Genomic DNA, 18,062 nt, shown 5'->3' with positions numbered 1-18,062 from the left:
CTGATTATCACCCTCAGAACGGAGGCCTCAGTGTCAGGGCTCCGTGGTGAAGGACTGCAGTTTGCCTTAAAATCAAAGGCCCATTTCTGTACTGCTGTATGCAAGAGAATCACCTGGAAGCTTGTTAAAAATGCAGATTCTTTAGAGTGCCACTCCCAGTAAGTCTCTGTCTCCACTCCACGGGCCCTTGTTCCCACATCCAGGCTCAGGGGCACCCCTCACCAGGACAGGCCAGAAAGCTGGACCGGAAACAAACACTCCTGGTGATGTGGACCTCACCTTGAACTACGCTGCCTGGAGTGGTTTTAAAAGGCCAGTGTGCAGGATTAAACATCGTTCCGGGCAGAGGACTAACTCCATGGAAAATCTAAGACCTTCAGATGTAATAAATAGCCTTTATTCTGCTCATTTCCTGGGGGGGGGGGCGGTGGTCACAGAGTCTCCCTTATCATTTGATTACAAGTCATAGGATACTAGCAGATACCACCTGCTGTGATATAACTACTTGGCATTACTAATAAGATCAAGGTTTCTATTTACTGAGCTCCTCTGTGCACCGGGCCCTCTGTGCTGAGCACCTCACCGGGTCATCTCATTTCTTCCGCTGTGACTTAGCATTCCACGTGCCCTGGCCCGATGCTGGCGACAACAGCCCTGGGTGATCCAGAAGAATTCTGGATGTTTGGGGAGCTGCTAAGCAGGCCCAGGGGACCCTCTCCAAGGACCCCAAAGCAAGCTTTTCTCCTGAAGTAATTAACTCATCAATACTGGAAAGGCTGCAAACATTTTTCTCCCAGTCTCATTTGTGTTGGAACCATAATGTTCTCCATCGTACATAAACTTTCAATTTCTTGGGGTGGTCAAACCTTTTTATCATTTCCCTCATTAGATCTTTTAGGTTTTATGTTATGTTTAAAACAGAGCCTTCCACACCAGAGATATAGTAATCTCCTGTATTTCCTTCAGTAATTTTGCAGTTGAACTTTTCTAGTTTCTTCCCTCTGGATCTAATTGTCGTGGCAACTGTGAGCTACAGATTTCTTACTTTTGAGGGCCACTTGTCTTAAAGTTCTAGTTATTAAACAAGCCATCTTTTTTCCCCACTTCAAATACTCCTTTTATCCTACTTGGGGGTCTGCTCCGGGACTCTGCCTGTTATTCCAGGAGCCTGTCGGTCCGAGCCCCCCCCAGGTCACAGGGGCCACTCCTGGAAACCTGAGAGGCCTTGGGACAGTGGCTCAGGATGCGTGCCTTTCACTCCCTCGGCGCTCCCCGCCCCCAACTCCCCATCATTCAGAATTCGTTTACTGTTCTCACATATTTACTCTTCCATGAACTTGAGAACTCATCCAATTCCCAAAGCATCCAACTGCGTTGGAACACACTGAACTTAGGGGCTGATTCGGAGAGAAATGAAATCCTTCCAGGAGCATCGTGTCTGCCATGTGTGTCCACTCACAGAATGGTCTTAGCAGGTCTCCCGCAGGCTCTCGTACACTGCACGGGTTGGCCGGGCTGTCGTCTGCAAATAACGACAGCTCTACCTCCTTCTCCTTCTTCACCGCTCTCCCGCGGGGGCGACCGTGCCAGGACACCGCTAATGAGTGATGCGTCCTCGGCTCGCTTCCGACTTGTATGGGAATGCCTGTGGTTCTTTAGAATGTCACCAACTGCTGGTTTGCGATAGAGATTTTTGTCTTAATCTAGATTATGATGTCTCTGTCATCTTAACTTACTAAGTTTTTTAATAAGGGATAGATCTTAAACTTTACCAAATACTGTTTCAGCATCTATAGAGACTACCAAAAACTCTTCTCTATGAATCGAAGCTGAAATGAAGGCCCATGAGTAGCCGTAATGCCTCCTAGTGTACGCTCTGTATTCCCAGTCCCTGTGCCAGGATTCTGTAGAGGAAGAACCCCCACCGCCCTGCCCACGCAGGGATGGGGCCGAAAGCCTTCTCAAATTGCTCACACTCACGGGTGCCTGGAAGCTTCGCTTTCTTCCCAGGGAAAGGAAGTGTGCCAGGCCAAATGCCCCCAGGATGGGAAGGAGCTCCCGAGGACGGTGGTGTACAGAGTACAGGAACCAAAGTTGGGTCAGAGAGGATGGAAGAACCCCCAGGTCTCTGCCACCAGCACACACATCAACATACAGACCAAGTGCCCGCGATGAGAGGGGGGGTTTGGTATCTCAAGTGTCCTCTGCGCTCTGGCCATGACACGGTCTCTCGTGAGTCCTTCCTGCCAACCCACAGCCCTGAGCTGGGGTGTGCAGGCCAGGGAGCACCTACGGCAGAGTCATCATGGAAAACAGAGCTCCCTCCTCAGCCCCACTAACTCCGGGTCCCCATCGCCCTCCTCCCTGCTGTCACTCAGCTCCTGCTGGTCACATCTAGACAAGCAGTCCTTCCAGAGCCGGAGGGTCCCCCCTGAGCTGGCTCCCGCCTGCAGTGACCCCGGCGCTGGGCGGCCACCCACTCAGCCGCCCCTACCAGTTCCGACCCTGCTTCTCCTCCATCCCGTTCTGGGACAACGGGGGGGTGCTTAAGCCTGTGCCCACCTGGGCGCCATCACAACCCAAAGCAGAGGCTGGCCCCACGCGCTCTGACCCTGGGCCCTCTTGCCACCACCTCACTAGCGTCTGTCCTATCTACCGGACACGGGGCTTGGGGCTGCCCCCGGACACAGAAGCAAAGATAAACAGAAAATGAGGGCGCAGCCCAGCGTGTCACAGTTCTGAGAGGTAGATCGGGACAGGATACCCGTCCGGTTTGCCCAACCCGACCTTGTGTGAGAGGCAGTCTCTGACGCGCTTTCCCTTCAGGCCACAGGAAGCCCTAGCCCAAGCGGAGGCGAAAGGTGGCGATCTCCATGGGCTCCAGGTAGACGTCAGTGCTGTTGGAAGGTGAGGCCAGGGGGTACAGTAACGTCAAGGAGGTCGGTTGCAGGAACCCCACGTCCAGGCCATGGAAGAGGCTCCCCAAGGCCACCTGTGGAGAGGGACATGGGACAGGGCTGTGCTGGGCGCCCTTCCTCTATATGCCTTGTCACCTCTTGGAGAAGCCCACGGAGGCGACACTGAGCCTCTCTGCACGTGGGCGTCCGTGTGCTGTCTCAGAGGGTCCCTGGGGTGTGCTCGGCTCTGAAGGCTGCCCGTGGGCCACAGGGTAGGCAGCGCCACCCGGAGCTGTGAGCAACTTGAGGACAGGGACCACGCTGGGGTCCACTCTGGATCCGCTGGTGCCCGCCCAGACCGTGGCACATGGAGCCACGTATCAGCGCCAGCTTAACCCATGAACAGAGCTCCCAGAGCAGCGGCATGAGCTTCTGGGTCTTTCCACCTTGTGCGACAGTGGTCCCTGCTTGTGGAGCACAAGTTCTCCAGCTGTGCGTCTCGCCCAGAACGCGGCCCCGCCAGGCCTCGCTTGCTTTGAAAACACCCGTCGACAGCTTCTCCCTCTCTCTCTCCAAAATGCCCCGGAGGGACCCCCACCCCCCGTCCCATCCTCACTGCCCACCTCACGGCAGCCTCCCCACTTTCCGGCCCATACCTTGCCTTGGCTTGTGGTGCAGTTGAAGCCCAGGTTCTTGGCCTCAAGGCCACAGTCGAAACCCTTGCGGTGTAGGATGAGTGCAGTTTCCGCCGAAGGCAAGGCATCGTCCTGGGTGAAAGACGCGAGGGGCGGTACGGGGTCGGGGCTGCTCAGGGCTCACGGGGGGGGGGGCAGCCCTGCTCCCCAGCAGGCAGGACCAGGACGGGGAGGAGTCTGGGGCACAACAGGCCAGAGCCCGACGGGGACGCTCACCTCGGCCTGCAGCGTCCGCAGGTTGAGCAGGTGGAAGTCGCAGGGCAGAGAGGAGGCCAGGGGACGAAACGAGCGCAGCCCGGGGCCCGGGAGCTTTCTCTTGGCCACGGGCAGGGCGAGCACTGGGGTGTTCAGGTACATGGAGGTCAGGTGGCTGAGGAGGGACGGGTAGCTGGTGGAGCGGCCATCCTGGACCTGCGAGGTTGGCCGGAGACGCGGGTGAGGGGGGACGGCAAACGCACGCCCGGGTCAGTTCCTCTGGGAAGAGCTTCCCCGACGGGTCTGGGAGGCTCCCGGAGCCTTCACACGAGGCCACTTTCTATCTCATCTCACACAACCTAGAAAGGACTACTTGCGAGGCCCTCTCTCCTCGACTTTTTCTGGGGTTTTGCTTCTTTGACATTACATTACAAGCACACACCCCATGCCCCAAGCACCATCTCCCATCACCGAGATTCTCAGAGTGGGGAAGAGAATGGGAAAGACAGACGTGTGCTTCACGCAGACGGAGGGCGCACTCGAGCGATCCTGCGGTTCGGGGACAGACCCACGTCCACAGCACCAGCCCCGGTCCTCGGGCCCGGCGGCCCCCACAGCTGAGCCTACCGAGGACAGCTGCTTTGGTGGCTGCCCTGGACTTCCTCTGAGGTGGCTACTTGTCCGTGTTCTGGACTTCTGTCCTAGCATTACCCTCCTGCTCGTCGCCCAGAATCTCTAACTTCTCCTTCCCCTGACCTCCGTCCCCCCCCCCCCACACCCACAAGCTCTCTCCCGTGGCTCACTATTGAGCCACTGACATCTCCTGCTTCAACAGCCTTTACACCATCGCCTGCCTCCAGCCTCCCTGGAGATCCACTACTCACTACTCCAGCTGTTAGAGCGACAGCTTAGGGACGAGCCTGCCTGCTCGGGTCCCTCCTGGGCCTCCAGTCAAAGCCCAGGCTCTTCTACCAGCCGGCCCAGGCCCACGACAGTCTGCCCCAAACGACCCCCAACCTCTTGCTAGCCCAGCAACGGCCACCAGAACTTTCTGCCACGACAGAAACACACTATACCTGCGCTGGACGACAGAGTAGCTGCCAGCCACGTGTGGCCATGGGACGCTCGAAGCGTGACTGGTGCGAATAAAGAACTAAATTTGGTATTGTATCTAGTTTTAATTAACTTCAATAACCACGCGTGGCTAGCAGCTACCGCACTGCACAGGCAGCTCCAGGCAGGGCTGCTGCCCGTTCACCTGGTCTCTCCCGCCTTCCGCCCTGTGCCTCGGTTCATGGAATCAGATCGGACCCCACTCATCACGGCTGCGCTTGCCGATGCGCCCCTAGAAGCTGTCCTCCGTGGCCTTGGCTCACGATGTTCTGTCCCTCCTCAGCACCACGGGGCAGATTTCTACCTTCATTTTACACACAGAGCCTGCCCCCCACCCCGCCCTGGCCCCAAGCGAAATCCTAGGGAGTGGGGTGGGGTGAGGAACGCGGATGTGTGTGTCCCCCTCAGGCCTACAGCACAAGAAGAGCTCAGGATCTCCTCGGTGAGTGAGGACTGAGCCACGGCCTCGGGGGACTGAGTGGCAGGCTCTGTCATCCGCAGGGGCCGCGTCCAGGCACAGCTCGCTACCACTAGTCCCACACCCCATCGCTAGCCCTTACCTCGACGTCACCGCTCCTGCTGCTGTGAAAGACCAACTCCCTAACCATGGCTGCCAGTTTGGAGAAAAAGCCAGGCTGGTGGGGGCAAAGAAAGCCATGAGATGCACGGGGCTGCAGCAGAGAGGGCTAGAGGACGCGGTGGGGGCCGGGGGCACAGAGGAAGGCGCGAGAGGCCGTGGGAGACGGGAAGTGCCAGGCTGCCGGGCAGAGCGTCAGGCTCACTCCCCGCGCCCCCGGAAGAGCCCTACTCTCACTACCCCTCGCCCGCCTCTAGCTCTGCCGCCCAAGGACCAGCCTGACCTGGCTCCCGGGGAGGGAGGCCCGGAATTTACCTCACTGCCCAGGCTTCGCCGCTCCAGCAGGAGGCGGAAATGGTTGCAGGTCCTCTTGTTGTCCTTGAGCCCTTGGCCCAGACCCCGGTTGTCGTCCTGCATGAGCCGTCGGTCCAGGATCACCTCCAGCTGGCCTGGGGACACTAACTGTGAGCCACGGTCCTGCGACCCCCCCATCCCCACGCAGATACCGGGCTTTGGAAGGAGAATCCCAACCACGGGCCCCGGGGGACCCGCCTGGTGAGCTCGCTGGATGCGGAGTCACGGAGCGGAGGCAGAGCCGTGAGAGCTGGAGCTCGAAGAGGGCTGAGTGAGGGCCGGTGTCCCAGAAGAGGAAGCAAGCGGCCCAGAGCGGGCAGGCGGGCCCCGTGCCTCAGGCTGGGGACCCTATCTGGACTGGCCACGTCAACAAGCGAACGAAGGGCTCGGGGCGGCCCACAGAGCTTCCTGCACAGGCCCGAAGCCGGGCACCCCGGGCATACTTTGCTGCGACTGGAACATGCGCCCGCCCGGCCCCTGCTCTACACTGGGCTGGACTCCAGCTCGGCTGCCTCGTCTGTCACAAGGAGGGCACAGGGGACAGGCAGATGGCAAATCAGACACGGGCTCAAATTAGGTATCATTTCGGGTCGCCCTGGGGAGAAGGGATGGCAGAGGAGTGCCAAGGCTTTCTTTGTAAAACACACTCGGGGAAGGGGCTCCCTGCAAAGCTGACGCATGTCAGGGTGTGGGGTTTTCCCAGCACCTGCTTTTTTTAAGAATCTCCTGAGGGAGTCTACTCAGGGGCCCCTAACCCTCTCCCCAGCCCGATTCTGACTGCTCTAGTTTCCAAGTCTTTTATACGCACGGGTCCATTTTAGGACTTCTAGATATCTTTCCAGAAAAGGTTGCTCAGGGTAAAAAACGATAATCTCGGGGCACCTGGGTGGCTAGTCCATTAAGTGTCTGCCTTTGGCTTGGGTCTTGATTTTGGGGTCCTGGGATCGAGCCCTGCATTGGGCTCCTTGCTCAGTGGGGGGTCTGCTTCTCCCTCTGCCCCATGCTCGTGCTCTCTCTCTCTCTCAAGTAAACCAACAATATCTTTAAAAAAACAAACACATAAAAAATAATCTCTGAACACATTGTTTCCCAAAAGGGCAGAGAGAACCAAGGCAGGGGGACACCGGGCACAGCTAGCAGCCAATGGTGCAGACAGAGCTGGGCACAGTCTGGCAGCGGGGTGATCCCGGGTAAAGGGGGAGCAGAGCCACACTCCTTCAGCAGGGGGTCAGGCCTCCACGGCCCCGGCCACCGGCCCCCAGCACAGCCTGGACCGGGCACTCTCAGCTCAGCCCTGCACAAAGGCTCCATCCCAAACCCGGAAAGTCGGAAGGCCTCAGAGGCCAAGTGCAAACTGTTCTTTTTACCCTGAGGACACGGAGCCACTTCAGCTTGCCTGGCGTGGCCCAGCTCCAGCCCAGTACTCCTCCTGGCTTTGTTTCAATTTTTAAGAACAACAATTCTCTCTTTTAATGACTGTTAATAGGAAAACAGTATATCCTTTTCTTCTTTGCTCAATGTTTTTAAATTAAAAACATCTTTTTTTTCCATAAGAGAGCAAGAAGCTGGAAGAGGAAGAGAGAGAATCTCAAGCAGGCTGCATGCCCAACGTGGAGGCCTGCACCGGGCTCGATCCCACAGCCCCGTGGTCACGACATGAGCCGAAATAAAGTTAGATGCTTAACTGACTGAGCCACCCAGGCGCCCGTTAAACACTTCATTATAACATCAAATGCACTTTTCCAACTGCCCTTACCTCCATCCCCGGCCAGGAAAAGGGGGCCGCCGTGGCTGCCTCCACTAGGAGGGTGACAGCCGGCGTCTGCCTTCCTGCCGTGCCCGTGCGACTGACAGGCGCTGCGAATGTTCTCCAAGCTTGGAGGTGATGCGGACCGCAAGGGTGGGGCCCGTTGAGAGGAGGCCCTGGGGCACCGATGGGGCTCTGCCTCGTCCTCCACCCTCGGCATAGCTGGGCTCCCCACTCACCATCGTGCAGGCTCGAGACCCCCAGGGCCTGGGCAGTGTGCAGCGTGAGGCGGTCGCGGGCGTCCTGGATGTAGGCCATGACCGGCATGGGGTAGAAGTTGGCCTGCAGGGGCAGCTTCTTCAGATAGCGCCGGGGCTGCACCTGCGAGGGCGAGGCCGGCTGATCAAGGGCATCCGGGCACCCTCTGGGCCCCAGGGGTCCCCAGTCTGAAGGGGCCCCCATCGTTCTCGCTTCGGATTCCTCTTCCTCCACCAGGGCTGACTGCTCTCAGGGCCCCGGGAATCACCTGAAAGCCATTGAGGTCCGTGAAGAAGGCGCCCTGGCTGTCAATGTCCGTGTGGAAGCGCAGAGCCAGCTCCTGGTTGACGTAGTCTCGGATGTCCACCAGGGATGACATGTCCAGGGACAGCCCCTCCACCCCTGGGCAGAAGGACAAGGGAGAGCGTGGACAGGCCTGAGAGACGGGCTGGGGGAGGCTGTGCCCAACCCGCCAGCTACTCCCAGCATTTCTGCAGGACCTTCCCCGCAAGAGAACTAACTCCTTCTCATCTCAAACGATACGTTTGTTGAAAACAGACGTGTGAGCAGAGAACAGGCAGAACGCAGAGTGTGGCCTAGCCGGTGCAGCCCCGACCTTCGTTCTGAACTTCCTCGTCCGCCGAGCTCACCTGGCAAATTATAAAGCCGGACCACCTGGCGGACATGCTCATAATAGGCAACCACCTCCGAGAAGAAAGGGCCTTCGGTGACACGCAGCACAGGGGGATCCTTGGGGACGTAGGGCTGGGGACAGGGCAGAAGGCAGCTGAAGCCACAGCACAGAGGGCAGAGCGGGGAGGTACTGGCCCAGCGCTGCCAGAAGTACTTGTGCCCAGCAGGCTCCGGCCTGAGAGCCCCGGCTGAGCCGGCCCAAGGCCCCAGCCTCTCCTTGGCGTACCTCACTCCCAGAGGCAGCCGAGGCTGGGCCCCCAGCAGGCAGGGACGACCCTGGAAGGAGGCCTGTGGTCACACCCCACCCGCTGCCTCGGTTCACTGGGCTCCTTGGACCCCCGGATTTTTGAGCAGTCTTAGGGTTACCTGGGCCTCCCCATCAGGCAGGAAGAGGTAGGCGCCACTCTTGTCCTTGGACGCACGGGTGCCATAGATGAGGAACTCCATGTCCACCCGCTGCTCCTGTTCCTCGTCCACCCTTCGGATGCTCTGCCAAAGAACACAGCCCTGACCCCTGGCCCCACACCAGCATGTCAGGCCTGCCCCCTGGGAGGGCACGGACGAACTTCCCCGAGGAGCCAGCCCAGCTTCCCCATGCCGCCCCCTCCCGCCGCTCAGGAGCCGAGAAGGCCCACCCCGCGGCCCCCGACAGCCACGCGGCAGCCCAGCACCCCCGCCCCCACCAGGGAGGCCCTCCTCAGCCCTGGGCCCTGGCTCTTTACCTTGAGGAGCCCGGTGAGGCCTGAGAACCAGACCTGCATGTAGCGGTTGCTGAGGGCAAAGTCACTGGCGCCGGAGTCGATGACGCGCAGGGGAAACGCGTCCTGCCTGCTGACCGACAGCTGCCGGCCGTGCAGGTAGATGCGCACGGAGGCCGGCAGGGTGCGGGGCCCATCCAGGCCCAGTTGCAGCTGCAGCACGCCGAGGCCCAGGGCTGGCAGGCGGATGGGCACAGACACCTGCCGGTGCGGGAGGGGTGAGGAAGGGAGCGGTAAGGAAGACGGGTGAGAAAGTGCGGCCCATGGCGTGGGCATCCATTCTGGGCACAGGCCTGGGAGTCTAGTCCCAGGGCATTTACTTCTGAGAAAGACTGAGCAAATGCCCACACCTGGGGGGGTCCTCTGTCCCCCCACCCCCGCCTCTGAAAGTCGAGGGGACGTCACTTGCCTCTAGTCAGACTTTCAGGGGTCTCATATGATAACTGAGAAACAATGAAACAGAAGCGCATGGCAAGGCAACCTGGCCCCCATTTTTGCTCTTCTACCCCACCAAACTTCCCCTTCCTTTGGAGCACTGACTCAAGTCCCAGGAGTGACTGTCCTCTGGGTAACCCCCTCCCCAGGACCCCTGCCCCCAACCTAGGCAGGAAACAAGAGGGCGGGAGGCCTGTGTCCCAGGCGGAGTGAGGCCCCGGCGAGGGGCCCTGGGTCGGCACGGAGGGCTGGGGCCCACGCCCCGGGCCCTCACTCACCTGGTAGACATCGGCGACCGTGTTGGTGGCAGAGCTCCAGTGTGCGCTGATCTGCACGGCCAGCGGCTGACCGTCCTCTGAAAGGACACGCACTCGGGGCGAGCTGACCAGCAGGGACACAACGCTGAACCGCTCCTGATCCAGGGGGTTGAAGAGCACCACATACCTGTGGGGACAGGCAGGCTCGCTCACCTCGGAGGCCACTGGCTCTGGGCGGCGGGAGCAGAGCTGTGGCCAGGCCGTGTCCCGCGGTGTTCCGCGTCCCGCGGTGCCTGGGCAGGCATGGGGGAGACGGTGCCGGGAGCCAGGGGGGCTTCACCTCTGCGCCTGGCTGGGTCTGGCTCACCTCGGGGAGGAATCCAGCTGGATCACTGTGCGCTCCGGCAGGGCGTCGTGATTTAAGCGGGTGTCATCCTGGGGATTAGATGGGTGGGAAGGGAAGAACCGTCACAGGGCTTGGCCCAGCTCAGGGTCTTGTCTCCTCCCCAGCCCCTGCCTGTCCTGGCTGTGGACCACCAGCCGCACTGGACACCGATCTTTCCCTCCAGGGCAGGCAGAACAGGAAGAGGGACGCCCTCTTGGATGGGACTGCACACTCCAGAGAGCGCCCCGAGCGGACGGAGAAGCGGGGCTCACCATCTGGAGGAAGGGCGCCTCAGGCTCGAAACGGTAGGTCTCCTTGTCCCCCAGCACCAGATAGTGAGCCGCATTGATGATGACCTGCTTCAGGCTGACAAGGGAGCGCAGGAGCCTGGGGGCACAGGAGGCAGGAGGGGGGCCATGGAGAACATGGCCACAGACAGACTGCCCACCTCCCCAGCAGGAAGAGCCCTCGGCAGGCCTGCCCACTGACTGCCCGGCACGGCCTTTCTTAAGGACAGCGGGCAAGGACATGGATCTGGCGGGGAGGAGGAGGGGGCCCCCACCTGATGCCATAGTCTGCCACGACCGCCTCCTTGGCGGTGCCGGTGATGGCATCGTGGTGCTGGAAGAGGCCCAGAGCGCGCCGAGCTTCCGTCAGAAGGGCGAAGTCTGAGAGCGGGTACTGGCCGGCCAGTCCAGAGCGGCGGGCGTGAGCGGCAGCCAGACTGTACAGTATCTCCGCACCCCTGCCCAGAGAGAGCGGTCACACTCCTGCCTGCACGACCCCCAGGTCCGCCGTGCTCAGCAAGCCCTGTCCCCTTCCTTCCACGTCTCCGCCCGCCTTCGTCTCCAAGCCCTTCTAATGCATTCTGAGCTAATCCGGCTCCTCCTGAAACCCCGAAGGCTCATTCTCCTCCCTCTGGCCTGGAAGCGGGGGGGTGAGCCTCACCGCAGGTGGGCTTCCAGGACCCGGTCCAAGCTCTTGTAGAAGGGCCGAGAAGTGTAGTAGCCGGTCCAGTAATGGTCCTCTCGGTCCGCGTAGGAGAAGAAATCCCCACTCAGCACGGGGAAGCCTGGAGGCCGGGCCCCCGGCTCCACCCCGGTCTTCTTGTACAGAGCGTCAAAATAGTCAGAGAGGGTGCCAAACTGGGCCTGCGGAGACCCCAGAACCCGCTCCTGTCAGTTCCAGAGCCTCTAGGAGCTGTGGCCCCCAGGGCTGCAGCCGAGCACTGGGGGCAGGGATTCTGCCTATGCACAGGCAGCCGTGGCACGTCCTGCCCTACGGGACTGCACACAGATGCTGGGGGGCCTGAGGAGGAACTCTGACAGAAAAGGGAGACTCTTGCCCAAGAGTCGGGCACAAACTGCCCCCCAGAGCTGGTAACCTTCCAGGCCAGGCCAGTCTGCAGCACTGGGGAGGGACCCCCCAACCCCGCTCCCCAGCTCAGCACCCCTCCCACCTGCACATGGAGGTCAGGCTTGCTGTTGAGGAAGTCAAAGAGCCGCTGGTAGTTGAAGAACTGGGCATCCCACTCCTGGGGCTTGTCATATCGGAAGTCATCCCCCAGCGGCACCAGGAGGACGTTGCTTCGGAACAGCCGGGACTTTTTCCGGTACTGGTCCAGGAGCAGCGCGGCCCTGCAGGGGGGGAAGGGCACGGGCCCCAGTGGAGTCTGGGCCTAAGAGGAACGGGGCTGAGCCAGCCCCAGAGGGCCCCTGAACACATCCATCAAGGAGTCATCAATTTGGGCACCACCCAAACTGAGAGACCTGTGCCTTGGAAGCCCCACGTTCTCTGGATAGTTCTGACAACCAGGGACGTCTTCCCAGGCTGGGCTCTGGTTTCCGGCTGCAGGTCCTGGATATCACGGTGGCCCTTGGAGCAGCACCCCCCACCATTCTCCTCCAGACGCAAACCACACTCCTCTGTGCCTTCCGTTCCCACTCCACAAGCCCAGCTCCTCTGTCTCCCGGGTCCCTTCATCCCCAGCCGTTCCCCAGCACACTGTGCCTGTGTCCCTCAGAGCGAGGGGCCCAGCACTGGAGGCGGGAGTCCAGGTGAGCCCCCTGACCGCCCCCTCGGCCGGCTGGCGTGCGAGGGCATCAGCATCTCTGGCGGCCCCAGGGTCACCCCACGGAGCTGATGTCAGCCGGCACGCACATTTCCCGTGCCCGAGGTTCAGCAGGGTCCTCTCTTCTCATCCTGAACTTTTCTATGCTGTTTTCTGAGGCTAAGGGGGGAACCTTACGTTTATATCTAGTAAATCTCACCAGGTTGGATTCGACCCACATCACATACAACCTGTTCCGATCTTGTGGGATCCTGACCCTGACACCCGGCTTCACTTTGCCTACCAGTTAGTGGCCCAGCACACCACCAAAGAGCCTAGAACCAGAGCCAGACTGGGCCAGCTCCATGTGGACTAGGCTGAGTGACCCTGGGCAAGTTACTTAACTTCTCTGGGCCTCAGTTTTTATAAAATGAGGAGATCAGTACCTACCATCATGGTGTTTTGAGAATTAAAACAAACTAAATGGGGGCGCCTGGGTGGCTCAGTAGGTTAAGCCTCTGCCTTCAGCTCAGGTCATGATCTCAGGGTCCTGGGATGGAGCCCTGCATCGGGCTCTCTGCTCGGCGGGGAGCCTGCTTCCCCATCTCTCTCTGCCTGCCTCTCTGCCTACTTGTAATCTCTCTCTCTGTCAAATAAACAAATAAAATCTTAAAAAAAAAAAAAAAAAACTACACGAATTCGTATATACTGAACACTTAGAACGGCGCCTTGCACGTACAGCAGAAATGATAAATACGCATTTGTCATTTTCTTTTTCAGTCAAGTAACTGGTAAAATCAATAGAAAATCAGACCCTCGCAGCCTCTCGTTAAAGTCCCTATCTCTTTTCAGACCAATCTAGTAATTGGCACGTTGTGGGTACCGCGGTTCACCCAGCCACTAATCTACTTAACTGTGCTGACCCAGCGGGTACTATTCTACTCTGAGCTCAAGGGGGGAACCCCTTAAACACCCTCTCCCCCTAATTCCTGAGCCTAGTAAGCCTTTCAAAGAAGACGAAGTTACTCTCATGACTTGCCCTCCGCAGACCTGGGCTGGCATTGCAGGTCACAGCTGCTGCTCTAGGACACACCACGCCTTAACAGCCCTAGAATCTTGCTTAGAATCAGCATTCGGATTTCTGAGTTTCAGAAACAAAAGACCATTTTCTTTCCCTTTTGGTCACACATTTCGCCTCTCGGACCTCATGGAAATCTGAGTTACTGCAACACGAAAACCAGTTCAACTTGTTATATTCCCAAGGCCATTTGAGTCCGGCCAACCCACTGTTCTAGATCACTCTTAGTCTGCCCTCTCCCGGGGCGTGGGCTGACTTCAGCAACAGAGACATCTTTAGGGGTCCCTAATGACCTTTGGGGGCACAAGTGGGCTTTCTCTGAGGTGGGGGGGCTCTTGGGCAGGACTGATTGTGCATCTGAATGGTGGCTCCTGGCCAATTTTGAGCCAAAGCAGGATGCGCGTGCTAAATGAAGGCATATTAGGCCACAGGGTGCAAGGAAATTCACTTATTTTGAGAATTGTTCCCTTCTGAGTCAATCAACCGGCACTGGCTGGGAAATATCCTCATCTGGGAAAATAAAACCATTCTGGACAAGTCCAGTTTTCCAGGGAGGTTCAGTAAAGGAGCTGCTCCCTTAGTGGCTGGGGACCTGAACTCACCCCCTGCGCCCACCCTTTCTACAGAGATACAAACGCCCCCACCCCCTGTGAAGCAGAGCCAGGTCTCCTGGCTCCTCTGTGTGAAATGGCCCAGCGCAGGCCGGAAGCAAGTACCTCTCAGCCACGTTGGCCTCTGTGACAGCCCGGGGCGGCACCTTCCAGGGGCAGTTGATGCGTCCACCTGGCAACCGCTTGAAATCGAACTGGCAGCAGATCTTGGGGTCCGGGCCGCAGGTATGGGGCACGTCATAGCTGTAGAAGGGCATCATGTGGCAGAAGATGTCCGTGTTGGCGTCCGAGTCTGGAGAAGACAGAGCGGGCCGTCAGCCCGAAGCAGGCTACCCCCGGAGCTGGGCACGGAGCCCACGGCGTCTCCAGGGGCCGGGCCGCTCAGACCCACGGGATAGACAGCAGAGGCCGGGGGTGAACGTGACCCCCGACCTTCCCCGAAGGAGGAAAGCACTCTGGCCACCGGCACTAGTGCTCGCTGGTCGGCTCCGGAGCCTTATTTCTCATCCCCCTGTCCTTCCCCAGGGAGAACCGTGACCCCCTCCACCCTACCTGGTCTTACCCCAGGTCTGCCTCCACATGAACTCCAGACTGTGGGTGGCAGCAAAGTGCTTCTTGATGGCATAGTGCACCCTCTGGATCAGCATGCTGGTCAGGTTGGCACGGCGCAGCAGGTAGGGAATGGTGGAGCTGTGGCCGAAGGGGTCCACTGCCCAGCCAGAGCGTGGGGTTGCACCTGAGAGGACACAGGAGCCACAGGTGGGCTCCCTGGTCCTGGGGACCCAGCTCCCTCCTTGTCATCACGCCAGGCCCAAGCTGGTGGAATCAGCCTGGAAAGGGAACCCTCCCCACCCTCGCCAATCCCTGTGCCTCACAGGCCCCTGCTGCCTCCTGGGCCCAGCTATGGGGACAGACCCCCATTCCTGAGCCCAGACTCACCGAGGTTTCTCTCCAGCCACTGGTGGCCCTCAATGAGCTGGTCAATGAGTGCAAAGTAATGGGAGTTGGCCTCGTCCGGCATCACCCAGCCTCCTGTCACAATCTCCAGCTGCCCGTTTCCCACCAGCCTGGAGTGAGGGACTCACACTCAGCGTGGGGCAGCGATGCTCTGCCCAGTCCTGCTGACCGGAAGTGCCAGGACCTGTGCGTGCTGGCCTCACCGAGCCCACTCGCCTCACCCAGCCCAGCCCAGGCCCAGGCCCAACAGAACAAATAAGCACCCTCCTCTCCCCGCCATACAACCTCCACGCTGTCCTGGCCCGGCCTCTCTTGGGACCTCCATCTGTGCTTCCTGGGCCCAGGCCCTGGGGCCCTTCTTCGCTGGGCATACAGCTTCATGTGACTCTGATTTCTCCTAACTCCAGTTCTTGTCTTCTTTGCCTCGGCCCCTCTGCCCTCCCCCCTGCCCTGCTTCCCTCTGCCTTTCCCTGCCACACTGGCGCCCACCACGTGGCCTCCAGCCGCTCTGGCAGCCCTCCCGGGGCCCAGATGGCAGCCCTCCCGTGCCTCCCCGGTGGGCACTGGCCTGCGGACTGCTGCTTTCTTCTGGGCGTTGATGTTGTCCCACCACTTGGCGAAGAAGGAGACTTCCGCCCAGAGGAAGCGCCGCCGGGGGTCCTCCTGCAGCTTGCCCACCATGCTGTTGAGAATGTGCTGGGTTTGCTCCGTGTAGTACTTGTCAAAGGTCTTGATCCAGCCTGGGGAGCCAACACAGGGTCCCCTTAGGACACCAGCTTCTTCGTGGGCCCCTCCCTCGCCCCTGCCATCGGAGCCCCACCCCCCCCGGCTCCCAGGGCTCCGCCGGGGCCTCACCCGGGTCGTTGTGGGAGTGCGGCACCACGAACACCTGCAGGTCTTCAGTGTCCCAGTCGTGGGGCCCGTAGGAGATGTCGAAGCCTTGCTTCCACACGCCACCATCCACGTTGTCAAAGGGCAGCTCCTCTGATACGGTCAGCATCTGCCAGGCCACAGAGCAGCTCAGCGCCCAGCCGCAACCACCAGCGCTCCCCGCCAGTGCGGACCCCTACCTGCAGCTCCGGCTTCTGGCCCCGGCCCCCCAGAGCAAACTGGCAGTCTTGAGGGGAGATGGAGAAGAAGCTGGGCCGGGGCTCTGGTGGCACCACCCAGGAGCCGTTGGCCGTGTAGTAGGGCAGCAGGGCAGGCGGGCCCTCCGCGTTGGCTGTCAGCTCCAGCACCGAGTCCTTGATGTGGCTGATGATCTCATGGTTCTCCTCCAGCAGCTGCTCCAGCTGCTCAATGCGGTTCTGCAGCACAGAAATTTGGCTCTGCCGAAAGACCAGAAAGCAATCACCCACGGCTCCTGGCGCCACAGGGAGGATCTCTGCGTGGGGCCCACCACACCAGGCCTTACTGTGATCCTTCTCCCCAAGTGCAGGCAGAGCCAGGAGCCTACAGGCCTGGATGGCTCTGGTCAGACGAGGGGAGATCTGCAAATCACTACAGAGGACTACAGTCCACTTGGCTTGGGAGTACCCTCACCGCCCCCCACCCACCCCGGCTCATGGAAGGCGAAGATATCACCTCGAGTGCCTGTTCTCCAGGTGTGGCCTGTCTGGGGCATGGTGCTGACAAGGACTGCATCCGGGCTTAGTGGAAAAGAATGCTGCAATCCATTAGCAATGTCTGCCAAGAATTCAGGAGGACAGAATGGCAGGACATGTTTCTCCTTCCTTCTCTCTTTTTGCTATCCTTGTTTTTATCTTTGCGTTTCTAGAAAATCTGCCTATTGGGAAGAAACGTTCCTGTCCTGGGCTGACACTGACACTCCACCTGAGCTGAGATGATCTGTGTATGTGAAGAGATTAGCAGCCAGGTCTGACTCACCCGGGGGAAGTTCCCACCATTCTGGTGACGGGTGGGGTCATGCTGCACTCGATCCAGCATCAGGTAGAGCGAGAAGACGGCCACGCAGAAGATCGCCGCCCCGCATACTGTCACCTGCTTTTTCAGCTTCATACTGGCCTCCACACACCTGGCAGGAGGGACACCATTTGTGGCTCCAGCAGGCAAAATCCCTTTGTTGGTCTTTCCACCAAATGCCCCAAAGAGTTTCTGAGTGCCACTGTCTAGGCGCACCTATTTGCCTGACTCCAGAGAAAAGCAAGTTTCTAAGGATCAAATCCCAACATTGGCTGTGGAGCCTCCTCTCTCTGCTGAGACCCAGAAAGCTCCAGGAGCTCGTCCTGTCCAGTCCTGGGGCAGCTCTGCCCCTAGGATGCCGAGGCTGCTCCTTCCCAGGGTAACATAACAGGATAACAGACTTCCCAGGTCTGACTCCAGAGTTCACCCCACAACCTCCTGGTCATAATTATCTTCCCTACAAGAAAGACACAGCCAAAGGAGGTAGGTGTCCAGTCTCCTCGACCATGTGCTTCTAGTTTCAGAGAAATAAACAGATTTAGTTTGCTTTAAAGACAGGGACAGGAAAGCCTTTCTTCTGCCCTCTTGGATCAGACAGATGCACACCAGAAAGCGCCTGGCACAGCACATCTCTCATTAAGAAATTCAGAATGAGTTCACAAAGCTGCAAGAGCGGCTCGCGTTTCTAACACCAAGCGGGCCCTGCTGCTTCTCCGGGCTAGTTGGGATTCCTGCAGCGGGTAACTTTCAGCTTTTGGTTCTAGAACACTTGGGGACCCCCTGGGAAGGCGCAGTGATTGGTGCCCAAGGTCCCTCGGCTAGAGAGAAGCTGCGCACACTGCTCCACTGTGGGGCAACTTCGGGGTACCAGTGCCCGCTGCCACCGCCCGCGGGCCCCCACTTGCCTGCTGGGGCGGAGGGAGGCCGCTAGCTGCTGGGCCGAGCGTGGGCGGTTCTGGGCGGAACCGCCGCTCCGGAGACTGGCTCCCGCCCTGGGGCCGAGGAGCTCTGTCGCCTCTGCGCGTCGTGCCCTACTTAGCACGATCTGATTCCGCTCAGAAGCCTCCGGGCAATATTTT

General features: G+C 59.5%; 1 protein-coding gene across 2 annotated transcripts; it reads right to left on the bottom strand.

Annotated features, from left to right (window-relative positions):
• Positions 1 to 384: 384 nt before the first annotated feature.
• Positions 385 to 17,109, bottom strand: MAN2A2 (mannosidase alpha class 2A member 2). Of its 2 annotated transcripts, XM_080808731.1 has the most exons (23): positions 16,948 to 17,107; positions 16,131 to 16,388; positions 15,916 to 16,060; positions 15,629 to 15,800; positions 15,043 to 15,170; positions 14,666 to 14,839; positions 14,209 to 14,395; positions 11,824 to 12,001; positions 11,313 to 11,515; positions 10,927 to 11,109; positions 10,637 to 10,751; positions 10,347 to 10,414; positions 10,001 to 10,166; positions 9,252 to 9,488; positions 8,896 to 9,018; positions 8,487 to 8,601; positions 8,105 to 8,238; positions 7,818 to 7,959; positions 5,793 to 5,926; positions 5,461 to 5,535; positions 3,809 to 4,003; positions 3,554 to 3,664; positions 385 to 2,992 (listed from the first exon to the last, which is right to left on the bottom strand). In XM_080808731.1, exons 1-23 carry the CDS (start codon positions 17,077 to 17,079, stop codon positions 2,840 to 2,842), a joined length of 3,528 nt encoding a protein of 1,175 aa, XP_080664857.1. In that variant the 5' UTR covers positions 17,080 to 17,107; the 3' UTR covers positions 385 to 2,839. The 2 variants fall into 2 exon arrangements, with proteins under 2 accessions (XP_080664857.1, XP_080664856.1); XM_080808730.1 differs by lacking the exon at positions 5,461 to 5,535 and having other exon boundaries at positions 16,948 to 17,109.
• Positions 17,110 to 18,062: the final 953 nt, after the last annotated feature.

The sequence above is a fragment of the Martes martes genome (assembly GCF_963455335.1).
Source record: "Martes martes genome assembly, chromosome: 7".
Classification (NCBI taxonomy): domain Eukaryota; kingdom Metazoa; phylum Chordata; class Mammalia; order Carnivora; family Mustelidae; genus Martes; species Martes martes.
This window is presented reverse-complemented; position numbering and strand designations above follow the sequence as displayed.